Source organism: Anguilla anguilla, chromosome 19 (assembly GCF_013347855.1).
Source record: "Anguilla anguilla isolate fAngAng1 chromosome 19, fAngAng1.pri, whole genome shotgun sequence".
Lineage (NCBI taxonomy): Eukaryota > Metazoa > Chordata > Actinopteri > Anguilliformes > Anguillidae > Anguilla > Anguilla anguilla.
Window position 1 is genome coordinate 15477279 of NC_049219.1, and position 17203 is coordinate 15494481.

General features: G+C 43.1%; 1 protein-coding gene across 1 annotated transcript; it reads right to left on the reverse strand.

Annotated features, from left to right (window-relative positions):
- Positions 1-1962: 1962 nt before the first annotated feature.
- rergla (RERG/RAS-like a) lies at positions 1963-5128 on the reverse strand. Its single transcript, XM_035401416.1, has 5 exons — positions 4819-5128; positions 4627-4683; positions 3921-3994; positions 3242-3390; positions 1963-2497 (listed from the first exon to the last, which is right to left on the reverse strand). The coding sequence occupies exons 1-5, from the start codon at positions 4868-4870 to the stop codon at positions 2215-2217; spliced, it is 615 nt and encodes a 204-aa protein (XP_035257307.1). The 5' UTR covers positions 4871-5128; the 3' UTR covers positions 1963-2214.
- Between the last annotated feature and the right edge of the window lie 12075 nt (positions 5129-17203).

A 17203-nucleotide genomic window follows, 5' to 3' on the forward strand; every position in this document is an offset into this window, starting at 1 on the left:
ATCTCCTTCTCTGACAGGCACTCATTTCTCCCCCTGCAGATGGGGAGATTGGGGGTGGCATGGAGGCTGGAACCGGTCCAGCCCAGCCCAGCCCGGGACAGGGCAGGGCGGGGCCTCCAGAGCAGAGGCGGACCAGACCCCTGCCCCCCCTTCCCCCCAACCACCCTCATAGCTGTCCCGGAGACCCCGCAGTACTGTGGCTGCTTTGTCTGGCCCCGTCCGGACCCCTGCCAAAAAATATGTGGGTAAACAGAGTGTTGCGTAAGATATGTGGGTAAACAGAGCCCCTGCAAGAGCTTCACCACTGTTAGCAGGACCGCTGGGGAGAGGGGATTAATGCTGGGATCTAGAAACCGATCAAGCCGTCTCTCGCTGTTTATGCAGTTGGGACAAAGCCGCAATGAGCCAGGTTTAAACAGTAAACATGTATGATGGGGTGGAGGACTGTGTTTTGGTGTGGTGAGATTGATCCTTTTCGCTATCCCGACCTCTCTTTCATAAGAATGCCCAATCTCCGTCGTATCCTTAGTCACTTTTCCGAGAGTGCAGAGTTACGCACACTTCCTCCAAACATGTACCCAGGTTTAAATAAACAACACCCTTTCTGCACCCCTGTGTATCCTGTACCGCTATAGAACAGAGTCAATCATGAACCAGCCCCCTCTCAAAAGTCATTTATTAAGAGAGAATCTTTACATTGATACAGATAGCTTAAAAATGAACACACACACACACACACATTATATTTGCCTGCTGTGCTGAGTAGAATGCTCATGGATGTAATAGATTCATCTGTTCAGGTTGAAAATACCTTTCATACCTGTCCACTGATTTTGTTTTGCTAGCTTGTAGGGCTTCTGTTGGTCATAACATCCAAACAGCCAATACAAGTATTTAAGCCCTGAAAGAATTTATCTATGTACACACATGCAATGATGTAGTGGTACAGCCGTTAAACACACACTTAATACTTGAATAAGCAGAAGTTTTGTTATTTAGGTCATTGCATTTCCAGTGTGTTTTTCCTTAAAGCACCGAACTCCATATGTGGTACCAGTACACTTGCACATACAGTATGTAATGAAGTGGTATGTGCACACAAGTCCATAGTTATAGCCATGAATAATTAATGCTTGTGTTCTGTATATATACAGTAGCGATTGTAGAAACTATAAAAAAAACTATAGAAACTATACATTTTATGTTACGTTTGACGCAAGAGAGCTTAGCTACACCTTTTTACCTTAGAGGTCAGGTCCAAAAACACAATATAAATACAAAAAACTAGTGTGTTCTTTAAAGGCACCGTCTATATGCGATCATCTAGTCTGTCTAATTTTACTTTTTACAATGTCTTGGTTGTTTTTCCATCAGATGTTATACAAGTTACTTCTTGAAGCTGTCAACCTTTTCTAGATTTTTAAGAGGATTTGTGCTCCCAGGCACACAGCTCAAGAAATCATTCATATCCAACAGGTGCTGTACCTTTAACTAGAGTACCAAACCATATTAATACATATACTGTTTACATACTGCACAACTCAACAGCATTCATACAGTGCATGAACACAGTATGTTTGATACTCTAATCAACATTACAGTTACGTTAGGACAGGTCAAAAGATTACGCATTAACACAGAAACGCATTTCCTGCCTGCCACGACAAGAAAGTAGCAGCGGTCACATGATTTAACTGATTCGGTAGAAGTCTCAGGAGGATGTGACTCAGGATACCTCTGAAATCAGCCACAGGCAGTCCTAGCACTGTACACAGGCGGGCGTACGCAGGCGGGGATATGCAGGCTGGCATACACAGGCTAGCGTACGCAGGCTAGCGTACACAGGCTAGTATACACAGGCTGGTGTACCCAGGCTAGCGTACGCAGGCTAGCGTACACAGGCTGCCGTACGCAGGCGGGCATACGGAGGCTGGCATACACAGGCTGCCGTACGCAGGCTAGTGTACACAGGCGGGCGTACGCAGGCGGGGATATGCAGGCTAGTGTACACAGGCTGCCGTACCCAGGCTAGCATACGCAGGCTAGTATACACAGGCTGGCGTACACAGGCTGGCATACACAGGCTAGCGTATGCAGGCTAGTGTACACAGGCGGGTGTACGCAGGCGGGCATACGGAGGCTGGCATACACAGGCTGCCGTACGCAGGCTAGCGTACACAGGCTGGTGTACGCAGGCGGGCGTATGCATGTGCTCTACACCGACTTCCTCCTCTTGCCGAAGACGTTGTTGATCAGCTTGGCCATGGACTTGGAGCCGCTCGGCCGCCGGCGGTCCTTGGCCTTGCCGCTCAGGCCGGCGTTGCGCGCCACCTTGGAGAACATGAGCGCCACCTCCTGGTAGTGCTCGGCGGCGGACAGCTCGTAGAACTGGCACTTGCCCTCGGCGGCCAGCCGCTGGCCCTCCTCCCGGCTGACCTCCCGCACGTGGCACAGGTCCTGCTTGTTGCCCACCAGGAACACCACGGAGTCCATGTCTCTACGGCAACACACGGCAGGCGACACACCGGCTCGTCATTCACTCAGTTACGTACTTCCCCGGCACATGCTCATGAAAGGTCGGTTCTGCAGCTGCACATATTCATTATTTTATATTATTTATCACGTAGGTCAGCTGAGGACAGGTGGGTAGAAAGCAAGGCATCACACACAAAGTCAGATGCCAGGAGCCGATTAGATTACTTTCAAAAAGGGTTGCCGACATAAGATTCATTTCAGAACAGTTGGCGCTAGTCACTGTGCCATTTCGTTTCCCACTCAGAAGTCCCCCCCCCCCCACTCTCCTCAAACTTCCTTTTACTGGAAGCGCGCAGAGAGTTTGGACCACTTTCGGAGAAAACTCCTACGCCTCCCACAGGCCAGGGCCTCAGGCTGTGAATGGGATATCAGAAATAGCTTTCCCACCTACATACACCTGTTAGGGGGTGAGGGTGCTTGGAAGTGAGGAATGGTGCTGGTTATATGTTTATTCACAATTTGCATTATGGTTAGCACCCACATGCAGCACTTTAGTGATGTTGTACCCTTGAGCAAGGTACTTAACCTGCATTGCTGCAGTATATGTCCAGCTGTATAAATGGATGCAATGTAAATGCTGTGTGATGTGATGTGATGTGATGTGATGTGATGTGATGAGATGTGATGAGATGTGATGTGATGAGATGTGATGTGATGGGATGTGATGTTGTGTGATGGGATGTGATGGGATCGAGCAAATAAATACCTTTTGGTCACTCCCAGGTGGAGCTCCCGGATCAGGTGCACGATGGCTTTGGCGGCGACGAAGGACGACCTGTCGCTGATGTCGTAGACGACCACGAAGCCGTCCGCCCAGTGCATCTGCTCGTTCAGCGAGGACTTCCCCTCACAAGGCTGTGCGTAAGCATGCGAGAACAGGATTATCGGGGGGGAAAAATCACATCTGATGCAGGATTATCAATAAAACTCAGTGTAAGAAACGTACTGACAGCATTGCCTCAATATTCTGCATGTTACAGAAGGTACTCACTTGCTGGGTATTGTGAGTCTGTGGTCTGTGATCAATTAACTCTATTATAATGCAGAAAAATGCACATTTTATATTCATGAATGACAATGACGAATGTACTCTAAATTAGTCTTGGGCTTTTGTGAGTGGAGGACCCTTGTTATATAACAGTGCATTAATCACACTGCTAGCAGATAATACTCCACAATATAAGCGAAACAGAGCAATTCTGCTGCCTGGTGTATAGCTACCAGTGAACTGACCACAGATCATGGCATTACTTTTTGTGAGAGGGATATAAAAATATTGATGACAAAAACCATGGCAACCTGTTGTCCATGCCTGTTCTGACCTATTCTTGCTGCAACGCTGTAACCATCAACAGAATGTTTTTCTTCCGTTGAACCCCACGTACCTGTGAGCAGGGATCGTAAAGCTCGAGATTCAACTGCCTTCCATCAATAGACAGACGCTTTCTGTATATACACTCTAGGAAGAGAACAGAGAACAGAACACATACTTCATCAGTGTCTTTCCAAAGACGTCATCCTCCTCCAGTTCTCAGACCCCTTTAGTATGAGCGCGCTTTTTACCTGTCCCTGCCGTGCTAATATGTCAACAGTTACAAATCCACACGTTAATAATTTAAAGCAAACATCACATTATATGACTTGATAACAAAAAACGTAGCTCACTCTCTGTTTACGCGCGCGCGTGTGCGTAAATATGTGTTCAAGTCGTAGGTGAGTACCGTAATAAAAACAAGAATTTCTTAGCCCGTGGCCGTTATTTTGCAGTAAAGCTTCGTATGCAAGGAGTTGACTTGTGCAATGAGTTGTTTTGCACGTTTAATAGGCTACCTATTGCAATTAACCCGAGGCAACAATTTACGCGATTTAAGCACACATGGCTTAGTATGGCACAGTACTATCCACGCAGAATCGTATAATTAACTGACTTCTGTACTACACCTTCTTTAAACCACATTCCATATGAGTTCGCATGAAACTCCTCATTTCATGTCAGTGGGCAAAGAGAGTCCCTGCTATTCGTTTTCTTAATGAAAACCCATTTGTCTAATATCAGACCTCGTGTTAATTAAAATAAATTACACAATTTACCTGAGGATGACGCATATTCCCCAATGAATCGCCTTGTAAGGAATCGCACGATGAGGGCTGGGAGAAAGCAGAGATAACAATTTAGATTCCACTGGATATCCTAAACGTTTGTCAATTCGAAAAACATGTAAGAGTTACAGCTCATGGTAAAAAATAAACAAACAAATAAATAAAATCACACGTTTTCATTACCTGATTTTCCGACCCCCTCGCTCCCCAGTACTGCAAGTTTGATGTCGTTCATTATAGCAAAAAAACTAAAATAAAAATAGTTTGAAAATATTGATGTCGACCGTGGTATTGTCTCCTGTCTATCTGGCAACAAAACGGTTTTGACAGAGACGGCTGGGATTAACGGTCTTCTTTAAATGGTGCATGCCTATTGAGTCACGTCTGTTCACTGCTCTGGCTGACAGACGGTAAGAGCGAAGAGGGAAAAGTGCACTTGAATTTCTGTGGCGCTGCGTCTTGGAGCGCTACCACTCGAGAGCGTCTGGCTGAAATCGTCACAGTGACGAAAGCTTTTCGGTCAGGTGCAGGCATACGTCACCAGATGCGTCCGCGAAGGTGAGAACGTGTTCTGTTTTAATGAATTGATGTGCCCTCCGAGCCAGACTGAGTCACGGCAGATCTTCATGTTTCAGGAAGATGGTACTATTAGTTTGTTATTGGAAAAAAACAGCACCAGTTTGATAGCCCACGACCAGACAAGGGCGGCTGTTTGCATCTGCTTTTAAAAAATGTGTTTATCACCTAGCCTACATTTCAGAGTATAACTGCAGGCTTGGCATTTATAATTGAACAATCCGATATCTAATGTATTTCTTGAGCTGTTACTGCTGTATTTGTATATCCACCACATTACAATTTGGCTTTTGCTGGGTTATCAGTAGAATTAATTTTAAAAAAGCTTTAGTTTATAGACACCCATTGTTTCCCAGACCATAGCTTATGAATCAGGTTCAAATGTATTGGTGCAAGAGGACTTAGCTGTTCTTTGCAGATAAACCATGTTGACTGGCAGAATGGAAGGACATATTCGCTGGTGATGTGTATAGTTTCTTGCCAAAACACGCACAGCACATAGCACCGCAGGTGTGTCAGCACAAGAAAGGGAAAACCTCTCTTGGTGTATAGCTGGTGTCAGAGAAGTTTGACGTACAAGGATTTAAAGTGGAGGCAAACTGGATTTAACCGAATCCCGTCACAAAGCTTTGGCATTTTCAAAAAAGCCTCTCTTGCTCATTGAAATAGAATCGCATCAGATCAGATGTTTCTGGGTCACTTGCATTCACAGCCTGCCTGAAATATGTACCTGTTTTGATATTTAAGACTCTGATTTCTAATGAAATATTGTGTCCTGAAGCCGAGGAGTGCAATGATACGTGCAGTTTGTAGTTCTCTATTCATTTTATTGATTTGTTTGAACAACATCCACTTCTGTTTCAAAAGAACAACGGAATTACTTTGGGCCTTCAAGTCGTTTTAATTCTCAGAATGCTTTGTTTTTTTGTTCTAACCTTTTAAGACCCCTTGCATTCACTTTGCCACTAAAGTAAATTATTTTAGCTTGCATATTTGACGTATTTCTGGCTTTAAATATGTGGCTTTTAAGTCACAGGAACATAAAACCATGGGGAGAACAGACTGTTCCAGTCCAGAGTCAGTAAGCTCGTAATTATGCCTACAGTCTAAGACAGGGTTTAAAGTCCTGGAGGGCTACAGGGTCTGTTGTTTTTTTGTTGTTTTTACTCAGCACTCAGCTAGTAATGTAATTGATTCCGCAGGTACTTCACTTCACCCAGTTTCTTGGACCTGGACTGAGTTTAACTTGATAACAAAGCAAAGCACCAGCAAACTTCTGTGGTGCTGCTAGACCAGGATTGTGAACCGCTGGTCTAAACTTAGATTTGCTCCCGGACAGAGAACAAATCAACAAAAAATGTCTCTTGGGAGAAAGACGCATGAACAGAGATCAGGTCCAAAGACACAATATAAATGCAAAAAAAAAAATAAAATAATCTACAGTAGGTTATTTAAAGGCACCATCTATAGGCAATCATCTAGTCTATGTTAATGCATAAGATCACATGTTCTCTTCCTGAACTACAAGAACCACTGTCCTGTGCATCTGACAGATAATCCGGTGCTTGGGATGGTTGATCGCTGCCTTTGTTTGAGAACAGGTTTTTCTGCAAGTCAATTCACCAGCAAAGAAAAAGATAAGTCCCCCTCTTCCTCCCCGTTTTCACCCCTGCTTTGTGTGCAAGGGGCTGGAAAAACCAGCAAGAACGGAGTGTCCTCCTTTATTTGAAAACACGACCTGTTTTCCATCAGGAGGAGGTAGGACCCCTAGGCCTCGGGCGTCCTGTCTATATGCCTGTGACCGCAAAGAGCCCCCTCTCAGCTGATACCTCCTACCTACCCCCCCCCCCCCCCCCCCACCCCGGTGGTAAGCAAGGACAAAAAAAAAAAGATCTATTTTCTTCTGTTTTATCTTCATCTCTTTATTGAACTTTTATCTCCCTTGACCTAAGCTCTGCCCGCAATGCAATGGCACTATTTATTTATAACTGCATTAGATGTTGGATTAATAAGTGATCATAACACTTAGAGACCTACACTCCTTCGTTTAATATCGTCTTCTTGCTGAAGGTTGTTTTTTTATTCAAGTAACATTTATTGATAAATTCTGTAGGTCCTAGGTCTGAGGTTGACTGTTGACAGGAGCTGATGCTGGATAGTTATTCTGGGGTAAATTTGAGTTGCACTGAAGAGAATTAATTCATTGGAAGAAATTAATTAAATTAATTGGTACTCTGTCCAATAAGAAGCTGCTCATGGGTGGTTGCCCACAGCAACACAATGATCCTCTGTGTGCAGTACGTCTGAATTTTGTGTCCAAGGGATGAATCTCATGTCTAACAATACATTTACTATATTTCTATCTCACAGGTGTGAATGACCCTGAAAATGCTTTTCTCATCAATTGTGGCCAATTTTTGAGTCATAAATATTAATGTTGCAATTGCAGTGATCTTGATTCAGTGTGTATCAATACAAATTACAAATAATATTTATTTTATTTTTCCAAACAGCATTTTAGTTTCACACCACTTGATTTGAATTATACTGCAGATATCAGAACTGGGGTAATATATGTCTGAAACATAAGAAGTGGTTTTCTTTGACTCAAGTATGGGGGCGAGGGGGGTTTAAAGACAGCTCTGGCAACCCAGATGTAGCATGTATATGTCCAGAGGAAATGGCAGCCCTTTTATTTTCATTACTCTGACCAGGAAGTTGAGGCTTTTCGCCCTAATGAAGATTTGCCTTTTTCAGAATGGGGTCAGTTCCCGATTTCGCGGTCAATTCCTTCTGCTCCATTTCTACTTCCTATAATCACAAAGAACCGTTTCTTTGCTCTGGTTCCCATCTCCAGCTAAACCCAGAAAATATAGAAATGTGACATAAAAGTGGATACGTTTGAGGGTAACTCCCAGTGCCTCTCTGCTCCTAATCAAACAGCAATGTTTAATTACATTCTTCGGCCATCTTATTTGTCCTTCATCAATTTCCCTGGAAAGCTTGTCCAGCCAAGACTGCACATTTGTGCAGAACGCTTACAGAAATGGATTTTACTCGATCAGAGCAGTATCTAATAGCAGCAATAATTTGTACATTTTTCCTTATTTTGTGATGTGTTGCAACATACTTTCTGCCTTATGAATTAATATATAACATATTTGATCATATTACAGTGTTTTCCCGCAGCTTTCTCTTTTCCTCACCCCCTCTGTATCTTGCTGTTGAGTGTACCCGCATTGTTTTGAACTGATATGTTTATCTGTGAGTGCTTAATATATCCAGCGTATAGCCTGTCAGCTCCACCACCATGTTAAACGAATATCTTTTTGTCAACCTGCTGCTGCCCAAATGGTCGGAGAAAAAGACAACCAAGCAGAACAAAGGTTTCTTTCTGCCATGGAAAAAAGAGAACAGGGAAATAAATGCCGAAACCCTGCTCTCCTCTCCTCTTCCCATCATCCTCTGCTTTTCACGCAGAGAGCCACTCGAAAAAAGACGCCTGAATCCATTAAGCAAAATGCCAGGCTTCTATTTCCATCCGACGCGTGCTGCGCTACAGTCACCTCGCTGGAAACGGCGGCGCGTGTTTACGCGAAGACGGAGAGAGAGAGAGAGAGAGAGAGGAGCGCGTTTCACGGGCAAACGTAGCGCCCCGCCGAAGAGACTCGGGCCACTCGTCGGCGGAGGTCAAAGGTGCTGCTAAAAAATTAGACGTTTTCGCGAAAACCCACGCGCCACAAAACTCTGGCGAAAAAAAGGGCCCTCGAGAAACGCAGCGGTGTTGGCGTGACGCTTGATTCCCGGGCGCCCACGTTTCCCCGCATTAATCAGCCTCACCCGGAGCCAGAACGGAGCACTGAAATAGACTCTGCGGAGGTAGGGGGGCTGACGCCGTTGGCAGAATTCGCAAGGCCTCCGGCGCGTTTTACCCCCCTCCCTGTGCGGAGGCTGACATTTACGAAGTAAACCATTCAACAACAACAAAAAAAAAAAAAGGAACAGGGTTTCCATCCTTGTCGATGATGGTAATATTGGCGAGGAACTGAGCTGACTGAGAAGATACAGCACTGTCTGTGAACGTGCTGGAAAGGCTGAATTTTATTGGGCGAACGGGTGGGAAAGGATTTTCTTTACCCGTCAAAATGTTGTCAGCGGCCGTTTTACTGAAGCAAACAGATGACAAGTTATTGTCACAAATCGACTGGTTTTTCAGTTGTCGGGTTTGTACGCTGTAGCAAAGCTATTGAGCTGCTCCTTGTCGTTATAGTTTTACACCAATGGGGCTTTGTCGTTGGTGTTGGATGAAGTAGTAGCATTCGAATCAGGTTTTAAGAGCATCCATAAATGTCAGCGGCCCCCAGACTGTACACAGTGTTTGATCTTGTGTGTGTTTGATCAGCGGCTCCTGCATGCTGTCTGGTGGGCCTGACGTCAGTGGCCACTTCAACAGAAAGGTCAGTTCATGTGGTGGTCTTGGGGGGGGAAGCGAGTAGGAGCGGGTTGGGGGGGTCACTGCTGTCCCCAGCTGTGTGTGAGTAAATGGGTCAGACCCAAATACAAACAAAAACAAAATCACAACATTACTTCCCAGCAAAATACTGTCACACCCTGAATCACTGCAATATTGCATTTTTTTTTTTAATTTTGAGGGCATGTAACTGTAAGTTGCACTTTGGAAACCGAACTTGCCTCAATGTGACATTGCTATGCCCATTATGGCAATGATACTAACTGTTTGCATGCTTTAATAGTTTTTATTAACAAATGAATGTATTTATGCTGTCGTAATGCTTGATTGGGTCCATCTATAAACACGAATCAGAAAATACCGTGACTCTTTTTTTTCATGGCGTAAATTAGATTTAATGGGCCTCTCGAGTAAAGTGCGCATTTGGTTTCTCTTAAATGCTGGTTTAGCTAATGAGAAATGCTTTGCATGGCCCTTGTTAAGTTGCAATGGATCCCTCATGGTATCGAAGGGAACCTGTCACAGACAAGTCAGAGCAGTGGAAGGTGGAAATACCGCAGAACTCTGCAAAACATTCATCATTTTTCTGTCCTAAAAAATGCTTCTCTTGAAATAGACTTTGACTCCGGGCCGGACGCGTAAAGCCATAGTTTATATCGACTTGTGCTCAGACCGAGTGGTTCCTTTTCTGGTGAGTCTCTAGAACAGATGAATATGGGGGTGAAAATGAAAACAGTTATAGACAGAACACAAGCATAAAAGACAAGTGAGACAGTCGTATCGCCTTGGAATGCAGTCCCATTGTCTGTGCCATGTTTAAAATGATTAAAGGCTGTCCTTGTTTAAGATTTGTGAATCATTTCCTCTCGATGCCGTAGTCCAAATTTGATCCAATTAATCTAAACATGCCCTCATTCGGTTTCATCTTGAAGCATTCAAAATCAGCTAGACTAATCCTTGCAGCCATTCTTGGCGCTCCCTGATCTTTTCTGGCAGTCCCCCCCCCCACCTCACCTCGCCTGACCAACAACAGTCCTGACTCATGCTTCCCTTGCAAATGGAATGGAAGCAAATGCATTTCCACACTGGCTGATGGCTGGTACTGAGGCAGATACAGATTGAGCCAGCAGGGGGCGCTAAAGTAGGTCAACTCTGATTGATGACCTGCTTTCATATCTGTGACCCGATAGCTATTAATGGCACTGTTTTAGAGTTGCGTGCGGTTATGGGGACAATTCGTTATCGGGTGAATTTAATTCAATTAAATTGTGGCTTGATGGAGTACCGCCACCATATTAAAACCTGATTACAGCACTGGTTCTCAATGTTTGCATTCAAATCCTAAATGGCTTTAACTCAGTCTCTCAGATAACATTACATCAAATTAGCAGACCGTGATCCGCAATGTAAAACACCCTATGCGCATCCATATAGTTTATATGAGCAACAGTGAGGTAGGCCAGGCTAACAGCGCTCCTCTAGAGGAACCGGCGTTTCGTGATTGAACGTTGGGTTTAACCGCTCTCTGGCCCTGACGCAATTGCAAATGCATACAGCAACGAGTGTGCGCGGTACCGCCTGACACCATAACGACGGCAAAGCTAATTATACGGCAAGCGTATTGCATTTGAATGGACCAGAGAGTGAACTGTGGAACACGCCGCACAGGCCGCTTAACAAAAGCGAGGGACTGAAGGCCAGTGCAGAGAATCAGGCGATTAAATTTTTTTTTTTTTTTTGGTACTGAAATTTGCGCATTAAATTCTGCCTACCATGTTTACTCACTGTGTTGAAAATGGGAATATGCTTGTGAGTGGCAGTAGCCTACGGGGATATGAATTATAACCATGAAGTTGCGGAGTAAGTGGGGTTGCCACCTTGTTCCGGTATCATCTGGAACACAGTCGCCCTCAAAATCATGTTCTTTGTGAGAGAACAGAATTATTTGCCATTCTGTGTCATAAAAAATTGCTCCAGGCTCAGAAAAGTCAAAAGAGAAACACAGTTCAACACAGACAGGGCTTGAACCCAGGTCCCTTCCTTGTCAAAGCAACAGCTTACCACTAAGAGCTACTTCACCAGTTAGAATGCATCTCAACCATCGTAGACTAACACACCCGAGGCTGGTAAATCTCATTGAATCACATTGATCTGACATAGCAGAAGGAGGAAAACAATGGAAAAATAAAAGGCCATCGGGCTAAAAGTGACATAGCATGACCCTGACGTCTGAGGGCACTCAGTTGTCCATCATAAATGAGCTCTTTCAGCCCGACATCGAAGTCTATCATAAGACAAAGTCAAAGTGAGACAAAAGTGTAAATGTTCATCTGTGACAACCAGACCATTGAGCATAGAGTTCTGGAGCACATCAGGGAGGTACGTGCACTAGCATTCCCCCAATCCACTAACCGTGGATGCCATTGGTGCTCAAGCTGGGTGATTACTGTCTGTCTCTCACTCAATGCAGCTCGGCCATCAGTACGTTTGAGAGACAGAGATTAATCACATTCCTTGAGAGGGAATTGAACCCACACTTTCAGGCTGGGAAATACCAGCGCATTTACCCTCTGAGCCACTCCAGAACTCTGAAAGCAAGGCCTCGTGCATCATAGTTAAGTCTACAATCAGAAAAGTCGAAGTAAGACAAATTGTCAGGCCTGCAAGGGGACTGAACCAAGATCTTTGTTGAGGAAGAAACCCTTTGACACCCTGTTCAACAGAGAAACCAGGGTTCAGACATTACTATACTGGAATGTTTTTCCCCATTAACTTTTAAGACTGTAGACTTAACTTTGAAGCCAGGAAAATTGGTTTTAGGTGCCCAATACCACATATGGTAAAAAAAAAATCTTGTTTAACAATAATCACAGCATAGTGATTTAAAACAACTTGTATATAGACAAACAGCATCGATGCTTGTGAACTTGAAATCTTCTCCAATCGCTTTCATGTGGAAAATGTTTAACCAGGACAATCAGGTCATTGAGCATAGAGTTCTGGAGCACCTCAACGAGTAAGTGCACTTGCATTTCCCCAATCCACTAATCGTGGATGCCATTGATGCTCAAGTTCAGTGATTATTGCCTGTCTTTCACTCAATCCAGCTCGGCCATCAGTATGTTTGAGAGACAGAGATTAATCACACTCCTTGAGTGGGATTTGAACCCACACTTTCAGACTGGGAAATACCAGCGCATTTACCCTCTGAGCCACCCCAGAACTCTGAAAGCAAGGCCTCGTGCATCATAGGCAAGTCTACAATCAGAAAAGTCAAAGTGAGACAAGTGTAAGGCCAGCAGGGGGACTGAACCAAGATCTTTGTTCATCTTTTTTTCTTGGACACCTTATGATGTCTCCACTAAGTGCCTATGACAAGCTTATTACCTTCTCAACAGAGAGACCAGAAATCAGTGCCCTGCTGTACTGGAGTGTTTTCCCTTTGAATGTTTCAGACAGTTGACTTAACTTCGAAGCCTGTAACATTGGTTTTAGCTGCCAAATGTCAAAGATGGTAAAAAATATATTTTTGTATAATGATAATCACAGCATAGTGATCTAAAAAAAGTTTGCATGTATTGGAGTAGGAGAGGTCCAATATGTACTGATGAATTTGAAAAAATTTCCAGTTGTTTTTCTGAAGTAAATGTTTATCTATGACAAACTGGTCATTGAGTATAGAGTTCTGGAGCACCTCAGTGAGTATGTGCACTAGCATTCCCCCAATCCACTAACCATGGATGCCATTGGTGCTCAAGTTCGGTGATTATTGTCTGTCTCTCACTCAATCCAGCTCGGCCATCGGTACGTTTGAGAGACAGAGATTAATCACACTCCTTGAGAGGGAATTGAACCCACACTTTCAGGCTGGGAAATACCAGCGCATTTACCCTCTGAGCCACCCCAGAACTCTGAAAGCACATCCTCGTGAATCATAGTTAAGTCTACAATCAGAAAAGTCAAAGTGAGACAAAAATGTTGGGCTTGGTCTAAAAGTGAGATAAGATAGGTACGTTAGCATGACCCTGTCTTGTGAAGGCACTCACTTGTCTAACATAAATGAACTCTCTCAGCCCGAGACTAATTGGGAAAAGAGAAATACAAGTGGGAAATTAATTGGGAAAAGAAAGTTAAACAAAACACACGATTCCGTTAGAATTGAGCACCAAACAGTCAAGCTAACAGGAACAACATTTACTAGCTGACTAGCAGAATTTCCAAGGGGAAACAACAGCTTGATTTCTCTATAGCAACACAACGAGAACTCGTTAGGGAGGGATGGAGGACCAGTTCAGATCAATCATCTCATTTCATTTTCCCATGTCACTCAGCCTGCTTCAACAGTGTTTCTGTTTATTTTACACTCTTCTCTCAGCACTGCACTGTATTTTCGCATACATGTAATCTGATCTTCTGAGCGTAATCAGGCAAAACCTGCAAAAATCAAATTACCAACAACAGACCTTTTTGATTAGAATCCCTTGCTTAATTAAGGTTGTTTAACAAGTGTTTAAGTACTTTCAAAATTGTTTTCCTTAAACCTGACTTGTTAGCATTTGCGTTGTCTTTTAATTCTTTATTGACCAAATGGTTAGTTTCAATGGCCAGGTGTCCACACCTTCCTTAATTAGGAGCCTACTGATTAACCTCATTCTTTCATTTGTAACCATTTGCAATATAGCATAATGTGAATATGGTACTGCTATTCTTCTTGGCACGCATAGCTATTTCTAACATAAAATGGTTAAAAAGGGTAAATAATCCTTCAAAACATGAAAAGTGTCTAATTAAGAAAAGTGAACAGCTTGTTAATTCTGGGATTGCAATTGTGGCTGGAACGAAAACCAGCATACACAGTGGTCTGTAGGACCGGGTTTGAAAACCAAAAAAGACTTTGTTTTTTTCTTTCTTAGTCATTTATGGTCTTAGACTGCCATCTTGTGGTGCAAAAAAAGAAGTTCAGAGATAAATGCTAAAAAAGAAGGTTTGTTCCTTTTTTCCATTTTTCAAATGGATTGTTGATGGCCACTTTGTATTCTCTGACTGTAGATTTAACTGCGACGCCAGGAATTGTTTTAGGCGCCGAATGTCACAGATGTTTAATAATTTTGTTTAATAATGACTTGGTGCTTGGTGATTTAAAACAGTTTGGTTACAGTGGAACACTAAAATTCGGTAAAGGTGCGTTGGAGTCCAAATTGTACCCATGTACTTTAAAACTTTTCTGACTGCTCTCAGGAGGTTAAGGTTAATCTATGTCAGACCAGACACTAAGCCTAGAGTTCTGGAGCACCTCCTCAAGCATGTACACAAGCACCCCCTCCAGATACACAAATAGAGGCCCTTTTGTTATTTTCTTAGTCATTTATGGTCTTATACTGCTATCTTGTGGTCTAAAATATAAGTTCAGCTAAATGTCAGATATAATTGTTGTCAGAGAAGGTTTGTTCCTTTTTTCCATTTTTTCAAATGGATTGTTGCTGCATTTCTGTGCAAAACATAAACATTTATAGATAATAGTTTATTCACAAATGTTTAATGTGGAACATTAATAAACATCAGTAGAGTTGCTTGATCAGGAAAGAACACAGCTATGATGTGTTTAACAAAGATATTTAGAGTGTAAGAAATTAAGGGTAACATGCACAAGTTTGAATATTTATTATGTACAAGTGAGTGTCTTTACATGGGGACAAGTTGGCCCTATGCTGAGCTACATACTCCAGTGTAAAACCCATTGGTTATGAATCAAAACCTATTACTGTTTAATTCCTTCTGGCATTTCAGATCATTGACTGAACCAAGATCTTTGTTGAGGAAGAAACCCTTGCACACTATGTGATGTGTCTTCACTAAGTACGTCTATGAAGATAATGAAGATTTTGGTTCAGTCCCCCTGAAAGTAAGTAACCTTTCAGATTGAAGACTTAACCATGATGCACAAAACCTTGCTTTCAGAGTTCTGGGGTGGCTCAGAGGGTAAATGCGCTGGTATTTCCCAGCCTGAAAGTGTGGGTTCAATTCCCACTCAAGGAGTGTGATTAACCTCTGTCTCTCAAATGTACTGATGGCCGAGCTGGATTGAGTGAGAGACAGACAATAATCACCCAACTTGAGCACCAATGGCATCCACGGTTAGTGGATTGGGGGAATGCTAGTGCACTTACTCACTGAGGTGCTCCAGAACTCTATACTCAATGACCAGTTTGTCATGGATGAACATTTTCCACATGAAAGCAATTGGAAATGCTTTCATGTTCATAGATAAATTTTGGACCTCTACCCACCAATACTGTTTGTCTTTATGCAAATTGTTTTAAATCACTATGCTGTGATTATTGTTAAACAAGATTTTTTTTTTACCATATGTGGCATTTGGCACCAAAAACCAATTTTCCAGGCTTCAAAGTTAAGTCTACAGTCTTAAAAGTTAACGGAGAAAAACACTCCAGTATAGCAATGTCTGAACCCTGGTTTCTATGTTGAACAGAATGTCCAAGGGTTTCTTCCTCAACAAAGATCTTGGTTCAGTCCCCTTGCAGGCCTTACAGGTGTGTCTCACTTTGACTTTTCTGATTGTAGACTTGTCTATGATGCACGAGGCCTTGCTTTCAGAGTTCTGGGGTGGCTCAGAGGGTAAATGCGCTGGTATTTCCCAGCCTGAAAGTGTGGGTTCAAATCCCACTCAAGGAGTGTGATTAATCTCTGTCTCTTAAACGTACTGATGGCCGAGCTGGATTGAGTGAGAGACAGGCAATAATCATCCAACTTGAGCACCAATGGCATCCACGGTTAGTGGATTGGGGGAATGCTAGTGCGCTTACTCACTGAGGTGCTCCAGAACTCTATACTCAATGACCTGTTTCTCATGAATACACAGTTACCTCAAGAAAACAGTGGGAGAAGTTTTGAAGTTCATAAGCATTGATACTATTTGTCTATATGCAAACTGTTTTAAATCCCTAAACTGTGATTATTGTTCAACAATATTTTTACCATATGATATGACAGAGAAACCAGGGTTCAGAACGTTGCTGTACTGGAGTGTTTCTTCCTGTTAATTTTTAAGACAGTAGGCTTCACTTAGAAGCCTGGAAGTCTTAGGTGCCAAATGCTACAGGTGGTAAAAAAAAAAAAAACCTTGATTAACTGCTTTCATGAGGTAAATGATTATCTGCAACTGACAGACCATTGAGCATAGAGTTCTGAAGCACCTCAGCGAGTAAGTGCACTTGCATTCCCCCAATCCACTAACCATGGATGCCATTGGTGCTCAAGTTGGGTGATTATTGCCTGTCTCTCACTCAGTCTAGCTCGGCCATCAGTACATTGAGAGACAGAGATTAATCACACTCCTTGAGTGGGAATTGAACCCACACTTTCAGGCTGGGAAATACCAGCGCATTTACCCTCTGAGCCACCCCAGAACTCTGCAAACAAGGCCTCGTGCATCATAGACAAGTCTACAATGTGAAAAGTCAAAGTGATTATTATCTATATATACATATATTAATGTTCTGG

What these genes read in the sequence shown, in the direction of transcription:
- rergla (XM_035401416.1), bottom strand. Translation starts at nt 4,870, where the DNA reads ATGAACGACATCAAACTTGCAGTACTGGGGAGCGAGGGGGTCGGAAAA. An exon ending in GGAATATGCGTCATCCTCAG is followed by an intron (nt 3,995 to 4,626) that starts GTAAATTGTGTA and finishes TTCTCTTCCTAG; the next exon opens with AGTGTATATACAGAAAGCGT. An exon ending in CACCTGGGAGTGACCAAAAG is followed by an intron (nt 2,498 to 3,241) that starts GTATTTATTTGC and finishes GTGTTGCCGTAG; the next exon opens with AGACATGGACTCCGTGGTGT.